The sequence below is a fragment of the Arachis hypogaea genome, chromosome 19 (assembly GCF_003086295.3).
Source record: "Arachis hypogaea cultivar Tifrunner chromosome 19, arahy.Tifrunner.gnm2.J5K5, whole genome shotgun sequence".
NCBI classification, from domain to species: domain Eukaryota; kingdom Viridiplantae; phylum Streptophyta; class Magnoliopsida; order Fabales; family Fabaceae; genus Arachis; species Arachis hypogaea.
The window spans coordinates 22,470,050-22,480,171 of record NC_092054.1 but is presented as its reverse complement, the minus strand read 5'-3'; the positions used below and the strand labels follow the sequence as shown (position 1 = coordinate 22,480,171).

General features: G+C 28.8%; 1 protein-coding gene across 1 annotated transcript; it reads left to right on the top strand.

Annotated features, from left to right (window-relative positions):
• The first annotated feature begins 2,292 nt into the window (after positions 1-2,292).
• On the top strand, positions 2,293-9,361 carry LOC112777281 (uncharacterized). Its single transcript, XM_025821617.2, has 4 exons — positions 2,293-3,110; positions 3,201-3,658; positions 6,530-7,129; positions 8,590-9,361. The coding sequence occupies exons 1-4, from the start codon at positions 3,045-3,047 to the stop codon at positions 9,140-9,142; spliced, it is 1,677 nt and encodes a 558-aa protein (XP_025677402.1). The 5' UTR covers positions 2,293-3,044; the 3' UTR covers positions 9,143-9,361.
• The last annotated feature ends 761 nt before the right edge of the window (positions 9,362-10,122 follow it).

Sequence of the window (10,122 nt, the reverse complement as noted above, 5' to 3'; positions counted from 1 at the left end):
TAAATAAAAATATTTTTTTATACGAAATTTTTTAATATCAAATTATTTTTATTTTTTTAAAATATTTTTAAAAAATACTAATAAAATATTTTCTTAAAAAATAATCCAAATAAAATCTAAATCCATAAAATTGAATAAATATGCTTAAAAAGAAACTAGAACCATTTGTCGAAAAGAAAACAAAAACTTTGCACTATTTGTTTTTTTTTTTTTTATGGAAACTTTGCTCTACTATTATTTTAGGTATTAGTTGAAAGATCATATGAAAGTAAAAGTAGGAATGTAGGATCATGACCGTGATATTGGGTGATTGCTATTGCTGATGATCATTCTCGTGTTTCAATAATATCTACCTATTTATCAATCATCATGGCACCTCATAGCTCCGGTGATTATGGCGGCATGAAAAGTTGCAAAATCGGAACAATCATTAACGCGAAAAGCAAAGATTATTTATTTTCCAGTCTGAAATTGAATCCGTGATCAGTTTACATTTATTTTCTTGATACAGGATCCGATCCATTATTTATGAGCAATGATGATGGTAACAATGCCTGAAATTATGTTAGATATTTTTTTAAAGTAAAATGATTCTTAAATGAAATGTGGCTATTTATCAACTAAAAGGAACAAAATTAAACATTTTGTTAGACAATTTTGGTTAATATGTATCGTTATTTATTACATAGTATTCAGCAATTTAGTAGAATCTAGCATTCAGATAATTAATCTTGAAAATCACATCACATGTGAAGATACTATTTCTTCACATATCTACTATATTCTCAACCTCGTTGAATTATTTGAGTTAACCATGGGTCTTATCCAAAAGAGACATTAAAATAATCAATTAATATGTGCTTTTTAAGGTACGTATTAAGATTATCATTAACGAAAGTTTTTAAATTTTTAATTAATAAATTTATAATAAATGTACTAAATATTTAAAAATGTGTTTATTTTTTATAAAAAAAAAATCAATTATTAACCTTATTAGCATATGTTTTTGTGACATATACTAGCTGCTAGAGTCATACACGTATTACCCATTTACTCAAATGGATGTACAAGGCAAGTAGGCAACGAACCCGAAAAGGCTAAAGCGATAATTTCAAGGTGGTCCAAAGTAAATATAAACATGTTTTTTCATATTGTCTTTAATTGTCAATGAATTTTGTTCATTAAAACACTTTACAGTCCTTTTTATTTTTTTCTTTTTTTGTGACAGTGAAAGAAAGCAAATGACCAAATGTTTATCCGTTTCGAATACAGCAGGGAATAGAACGCTTTTTTTTTTTTTACCGAAGATATGGAAACTCAGACTATACCATTTGAGCTATTGTTTTTTGGCAAAATTTGGAAAGATAGGATACTCGAACCCGCAACCTCTTAATTGAGTATGGGAGTCTATGCCATTTGAGCTATTACTCATTGGCTAATTTGGAATAGAATGCTCTTTGAAAAATAATTTATTATTAAAAAATATATAATTTATTTATATTTTTAAAAAGATAATTAACCTAATAGGCTAATACACAGGTTATACACTTTTAAATCTCAACAGATATATAAATGTAAAAAATAAAGTTTAAATTAATTTAAATAATAAAAATTCCAATACTTCTTACCTCACACTATTTTTTTAGAGGTTGGAAAATGTTTACATGTTTTTTTTTCATTAAATATTTGTTAGATTTATTAACTTGCTTGTGTAATTCTAAAAGAAATATAGGAAATTAACCTTGTTTTAATTTTAAAAATTTTTAAAAAAATTAGAGATAATATTTTAGAAAAAGTTTAGAGGATCAGCACTTAATCAGCAAAAAAAAAAATTTTCACACCATTAAAAATACTAATAATAGTTAATTAATGGTTACAAATCATAAAATTTGTTAGTCCCTAATACTATTTAATATTCTATTTGGTCTCTAAACTTAATGTCTATAGCCAAAAGCCACCTTAGAGAAGTACAAAGTGAAGTAAATAAGCTCTATTCTCATCTTTCAATAAATGTCGAACATGAAAGAAATGGTTAAGGGAGACATACCTTCATTTATATCTGTCAAGTTAACTTTATGATTCAATATCCAAATTTTAATATAAATAAAATAATTAAAAAAAATTAATCAGTAACAAGTGAAAAAAATTGACTCCTGATATTACTCTAATTTAGTCTTCAAAACACCATTCTTGACTTTTCTTTCCCTGGTGGTTGAATACTTGAATCCAAGGCCGCCCCGTGATGGCTAGATCACCGGATATATCCATTCAAAACCTTGATCTTACTTGCCTAGTGAACCAGTTGTATATGACAAGGTACACTTAGTTTTGTTTTTTCTCTGTTATTAATTTATTATAACAATTTTATTTACCACTACTCTATAGTTATTTAAGGCTTTAAACAGGTTTTGGTACAAAGAATAAAGTTCAAACATTTCGACGTATTTAATAAACTCAAAAGTTTGAAAACCTATTAATTGTTAAATGATAACATAATATGCATTATTTATTAAAAAAATATAGTCATAAATTTTAGCGTCATAAACCTACAACTAACATGGCCATAGTATCGAAGTGGGTAAGAGAGATGGTGTAATACACTAATGCCAACTACGCATTTGAATGATGGAGAAATGGGGATTGGAGGCTTTACATAAGGGTCAAAGCTGTCAATATACATCTTTCTAGCCTTTTTTTTTTAATATAATATATCTCGCTCCTGTTATTTATTGATTAGTCTATAAACGAATATCATAGTGTGATAAGTTGTTGGGATATAAAACCCCTCATTGTTCTTCTCCATTCGCCCCTACCCCATCCTCCCCCTCATTCTCATTTTCTCTAGAAATTATAAAGCTGTGTTGGGGAAGGAGGAGGAGGACGGAAAATAACCAAAAAAATAAAATAAAAATAGAAAAATAAAAGGAAAGAAAGACAGGGGAGGGGTGTGTTTCATATTTTGATGGTCCAAGATTATTGAATCTTGTATGCTACCAACGCAACAACGTTAACACCACCATCATCCACACTAACGTCACAACAATATGGCTGTCACCACTTCCTATCTAAATATCACTGAAAAGAAGCACTGGTGGCTCACCAACCGAAGGGTAGGAAAAAGGAAGAATTTCTTAATATTAATTAAAAAATAAGATAAAAAAATATATTAGTCACTTATCATTTTTTTTTCTTATTTGCAGATTGTTGAGAAATACATAAAGGACGCTCGTAGCCTCATTGCAACGCAAGAGGAGAGCGAGATCATTTCCGCTCTGAGTTTGTTGGACGCTGCTCTAGCCTTGTTTCTGAGACTAGAGCAAGCACTGGAACTCAGAGCGAGGTGTCTACTCTCCTTACGGAGGTTCAAAGACGTAGCAGATATGCTTCAGGATTACATCCCAAGCCTCAGAATTTCCGACGAAGATTCTTCTTCTTCTTCTTCTTCTTCTTATAGCGGTTTCTCTTCGCAGAGTCTTTCAAGAGAAGGCGTGAAGCTTCTTTCTTCTTCGTCCTTTTCTTCTTCATCTGATTCTTCTTCTTGTTCTTTTTCTCCTTCACCTGGTAGAGATCAGAGCTTCACGTGCTTCTCTGTTTCGCACTTGAAGAAGAAGCTCATGGCTGCGATCTGTAAGAGTTGCGAGAAGGAAGGGCATTGGAGGTAAGATAAAAATAAAAAAATTAGCTAATATATATTTTAAAAACACGTCATAAAATTATCAAAATTTAAATTTTTTTAATAAAAATGATATATCTAAAACAAATTTTTTTATTTATAATATTTTTTTAATTATATTAATATGTAATTTTAGAACTCAAAATAAATAAATTAAAAAAAATAATCTTGACGTAAAGAAAAGGAAATTTAAGTATCATTATTGCTTTTCTTTGGTTTGGAATCTGCCAGTTCTATTCTGAATTTTTATTCATTAGTTTTTTTTTATTTTAGAAAAAAGAAAAATTACTTTTACTCCTCATCTTTCATGCAGCATATATTTTTTAGATTTTAATGATTTAAAATAATTTTTATGAGCAAATTTACTTTTTATTAATTTCCGAAAGAATTAATTCATGTTGAAAATTAATTCAATTCCTATTTTTTATTTATTAATATCTATTAGGATAAAAAAATCAAAATTATTTACACACACATATATATATATATATATGTTAAGAGACCATTCAACATTAACTCTTTACTCTCCGTTGACATTATTAGATAGAGTAAAATAAATAAATAAATATCACACCTCTTATTTTATAGATAAGCTTTCCGTGACTTTAATTTTACGTTACTAAGGGTGTGTTTGGGAAACCCGTTGGAAGGAAAAAAACACGTTTAAATTTCTTGAAAGTTTCAACTTTTGGTTTGGCAAATTTTTTTCTCATGAACGCAGAAGTGATTCTCCTGCCAAAACCAACGTTTACAAGAAGCAACTATTTTTAGCTTCTACGTTTTCTTAACGGACTTTTAGTTATAGATACTAACCTTTTATTTACCTTTTACCAACTTTATCCTTTGTATATGTTATTGTATTATTTATAAAATTCTTGTTATTTCTATTTATATGAGCTCTATTTTTCTATTATTTATTATTTATATTTTTTTTAACTGTTTGTTTGACATTATACATTTTTATAATCGTAATTTTTGTGTATTATGTTTGTTATTATCTTTTTATAATATGATTTATTAATTCTATTAGGTAAAGTAAATTAAATAAAAAAATTAACTGTAAATAATAATAATAGTAAAAAATTATAACATACTAAAAAAAGAGTACTAAAAATACTAAAAGTATATTATATAAAAAGATCATTAAGAACTTTTAGATTTGTTTCAATCACTATAAAGTAAATATTTTTTTTTATTATTTTCAGTACTATCTTTTATAATTGTAATTCTCCTATACTATGTTTTCGTGTAATTTTTTATAATATAGGTTATGATTCCATTAAAAAAGATAAATTAAATAAAAAATTAATCATATATAATAATAAAATCATAAACGTTGGATTTCAAATTAATATTAAGAATAAGATTATTGAGAGTATTAGAATAAGAGTACGATGTAAAAAAAATACTAAAGTAACATTTAATACTTAAAAAATATAACATATTTGATTAAATATTCTTTTATATATATATATATATCTAAAATTTATATTTTTTATTTTTATTTAAAATATATTTTGTCTATTTTTATATGTTATTTTTATTTTAGTAAGTAAATATTAATTTTATTATAAAATTAACTAATAAAATCTATTTAAATATCTAAATTAAAACAATAGGATAATATAAAAAAAAAAAATCTAAGTTGATGTCTATTTTAGTAAATTTTTATCTAAAAGTGATTTTGAATGGTATAAGCCAAACAACATTTATTTTACTATAATCTATTTTGATACAAAAATTACCAAACATAAATCACTTTTAACACAAACTTACTTTTGATAAAAATCAAGTTTGCAAAATCAATTTTATGCAAACTCTCGTTTGCAAACTGTAATCCAAACACACACTAAGCCAACTAAACTAACCTTTTTTTTTATAATAAATCTATTTTTTAATTAATTAATTAAAGTTAGCTTCACTCCTAGCAGAACCGTTATATTATACATGGGGATCGAGTAAATGCTCGTGCCAGCGGTAACAAAATGCTTCCCAACTTTTGATACTGTTCGATAAAATAATCCAATTTAATTAGATTTTCCATAAAAAGTAGAACTATAGCGTTTTTTAATTGGCTAAAACCCAAATCTAAATCTAAATCTAAACTTATGATATAAACATGGCAGGAGTTACTTTTGTCACATGAGGAAATTATTTTTTTTTCAAAGGAGGAAATTATATATATAATTGCCTAAAAGGATTCCACAAAATAGCTTATTTCATAAGTTTATAGTTTGACTTTTTATTATTCTCTATATTATTTCTATTAACAAAAATAGGCTTTATATTTAAAAATAATTGGATCATCAAACTTTAAACAATAGGATTTTACTGTCTTGTATCTTTAAAGAACATTTCAAAGTACTATAAAAAAAATATTTTACAAAAATTATTAAAAAAAATTTAACTTTTTTATTAGAGTAGTTTAGCTAATATATGTACATGATAAGTATACTACTAGTAAAAAATTTTAAATATTTTTATTTAATAAATACAAAATAAATATATTAAAACTTAAATTTTTATATTTTTAACAAAAAATTTTTATTTTATAATTTTAACATTTTTTATTATTATACCCTTAGAATATCTCCTTCAAACATAAAATAATTAAATCCTAAATAACAATAATAACAAATTCTTATAATCACAATAAACTAAAATAATTGTCTTGAATTTTAGTAGTGAAAATATTCTTTCTTAACTTTTAACTAAGTTTGTAAAGAAAAAAAATATCAACATAAACATCTAATCTTCTCTCATTTCTATAAACTTTTATGTATTAGAGACTAAATTACTAAGACTATTTTACTCAAAAGGTGACTAATTGATTTTTACTTTGATTTAAATTTACAGATACTTAGTACTTGGCAAAGCATGCTACCACTTAGGCCTAATGGAAGACGCAATGATTCTCCTCCAAACCGGCAAGCGCCTAGCTACGGCCGCCTTCCGCCGCGAAAGCATCTGCTGGTCTGACGACAGCTTCTCCCTCTCCCTCTCCACCGCCGCCACAGCACCACCGTCCAGCCCTCTCACCGAATCGGAGTCCATAACCCAGCTCCTGTCCCACATCAAGCTCCTCCTCCGTCGTCGGGCCGCAGCACTGGCCGCCCTTGACGCCGGGGTCCACACGGAGGCCATCCGCCACTTCTCGAAGATCATCGAGTCCCGGCGCGGTGTGACGCCACAGGGCTTCCTCTCGCAGTGCTACGCGCATCGTGCCTCCGCCCAGCGGCACGCATGGCGAATAGCGGACGCAATCGCGGACTGTAACCGCGCGCTGGCGCTGGAAGCGACGAGCATCGAAGCACTCCACACACGCGCGTCGGTGCTTGAAATGATTAAGTGCCTTCCTGATTCTCTGCATGACCTTGAACACTTAAAGCTTCTCTACAACTCCATTCTTCGTGACCGCAAGCTCCCTGGACCCGCCTGGAAGCACCACAATGTTAGGTACTCCTGTCAACCCACAACTGTCTCGTTTTCTTTTCTATTTTTTTTTTTTTTTTTTTTTTAGTTTTCAGGATTTTATAAAATAATAAAATTTTGTTCTCTATTTTATAAAATTCAGTGTGAATGAAAACATAAAATATTTCCTTAAATCAAAGAAATGATTAATTTTTAAAAAAAGAAAATTTTTTACAAATAATAAAGCACCCACTTTCTGTATTTTATTAATAAGATAATGATATTGTCACTCTTATTTTTTATACTATTATTTTACACATATCTTTTATTTTATATTTACATGAATTTAAAAAAATGACATTATTAATATAAGAATAATAATATTTATTTCATGCGATAATAAAAGTATAAGAGTGAAAGTTACTTATAATTTTTGTTAAAATTTTTGGATTATAATTAATTAACATATAGTAAATTTTTTGAAGAGACTAATATAATATAGGAATAACAACATGACAGAAGTGGGAGATACCTTTCTGTTTTCTGTCTCCATCTCTACGTTTGTTCCTCGTTTTTATTTTAATTTCTGTCATAGGGAGAATATTATTTTCTATTTTCATTTTTTGCAAACTCCTATTTTCTGCGAGACCCATTCTCCATATTTCTATATTAATCATTTATATAAAAGTTCTAATGAAAAATAAAAAAAATAAAAAACATTATTACAACATATAAGGACATAGTCATACAACGGTGAAAAAGAAAAAAGACGCCGCGATCAGAGACAATGAGGTGGTGAAGGAGTAACGACATGATGAACACTGAGCAGGAGTGACGAGGGGTATAATTGTAACGTTATAGGAGATTGGGATCGGATTTGTAAGTTCTGGTCTTCTGGAGTGACTAGAAAGTAGGACGATGCAGTGTTAGTGTTACGGATAAAAAAAAAGACACTTTTAAAACTAGGGTTAAATTTTTCCTATATATATATATATATATGTATTTAGTATGTGAAATGACTAAAAGTTTTATATTAGAAATAAATGATTAAGGGTATTTAAGTAAATTTAATAATTTGGGAATTAGCGAAAACAGAACGAAGATCCCCGCTCGAGTTCCCACGTCTACTTCGAAAGAATTTTGGTATCCATCTCCATCCTCGCAAAAAAATTTCCCATTTTCGATCCCCATTTGGAGCAATTTCTGCGAAAATCTCCGCACTTCAAAAGTTTTGTCACCCTTATAATAACCTCCCTCGTATTTTGAATCATTTTATTCTTTTTATTGATTATTTACATCTAACTTAGATGCTTTTATTTCAAAAATAATATTTATACACTAAAATCAATTGCTAAAATATATTATTAATATATTTATTATAAATATATGTGTGATTTAATTTATTTTTAATATATATATATTTTTATTTTAACGTATATTTTATATTTATAATGGCTGATTTTAATGTACACTTCTAATAAATGTTTTATTTTTATACTAAATAGGTACGTAGAGATCCCGGGAAGGCTCTGCACTCTGAGCACCAAGATCAAAGAACTCAAGCAGAGAGTGGCAAATGGCGAAACAGGAAACAACGTTGATTACTACGCTTTGATTGGTTTGAGGCGTGGGTGTTCTCGGTCGGAGCTTCAGAGGGCACATCTTTTGCTCTGTTTGAAGCATAAGCATGAGAAGGCTCTGAGCTTCATTGATCGCTGCGAGCTTGCAGACCAACGAGACATTGAGGATGTTAAGGAAAGGGCCAAGATGTCTGCAACGTTGTTATACAGGTTGATTCAGAAAGGTTATGCTGAAATTATGGCGAACATCACAAACGAGGAAGCTTTGAAGGAACAGAGGAAGAGGGCTTTGCACGATGATAATAATAGTAATGAAGATAGTAATGAGAGTGGGTTGGTTTGTTCATCTGCTTCGACTACAAATCCTTCGTTGCTTCAAGGAGTGTTTTGTAGGGACCTAACTATGGTTGGGAACTTACTTTCTCAAGCTGGGTTTAACCCTTCCATTTCCGTGAAGTATGAGGCTTTGAGTTGCTAGTTCAATCATGGTTCGCACCAAAAGATTAAAGATAGGGAAAATTATAGAAAGAATATCTGATTTCAGTAACTTAATTATCTTGTACAAAAGGGATGATAAATTTGAAGAGTACCACTGAAAAATTTTGTAACCTTTTGTTTTGTTATTTTATATTTATATTAGATGTTGTATAGAATATATTTATGAATGAAATTGAAACGTAGTTTAATTATCATTTAATTTGACTTCTACTTTTAAAGATATTTAGGTATAGAATTTTATTTAATTTATTATTTATTATATACTGCTAATTTTATAATTAAAATATGTTATATGTCATTTTTTTATTGTAATTAAAATTAATTTTTTTTTAAATTAAAGAATTCTCTCATTTTTTTCTTTTCCTTTTTCTATATTTCATTCATTCACTCATTCTGTCTTTCTTATATATCATTATCAATAATTAATTATGATGGTTTCAGTGGCTAAGAGAAGGGGGGATTGAATCTTAGCCCCCTTTTTGATTGCTAACACGTGCTGGACTTAGATGAGACTTTTCTGTTTTTAGCTCGTCCCTAGCCACGAGACTTTTTCATTTTGTCTCGTCACTTGGCACGAGACATTTTTGGTTTTTTGCTCCTGTGCAGTAGAAAACAGAAATGAAGTAGGAGAGAAGGAAGATTACACCCAGATATATCCTGGTTCAGCTGCTAAGTGCAATGCAGCCTATATCCAGTCTCCATCACAACAATGATGGAATTTCACTATAATCAACCAGATTACAAACTGTAAAGTGCTAACCCAACTTACAAGGAGATTCCCACAGAATCATGAATCACAACATAGATGAACAAAGGAACTCTAAGACATCTATGACTTTTTCTTTTAATTTTGCACTCTCTGCCTTTTTTCGCTCTATGGCTTTTCATACAAACCTCACTGTTTACCTTTTTCCATGAGACTCAAGACATGACAAAATTAAACAGAAAAATACTAAACAG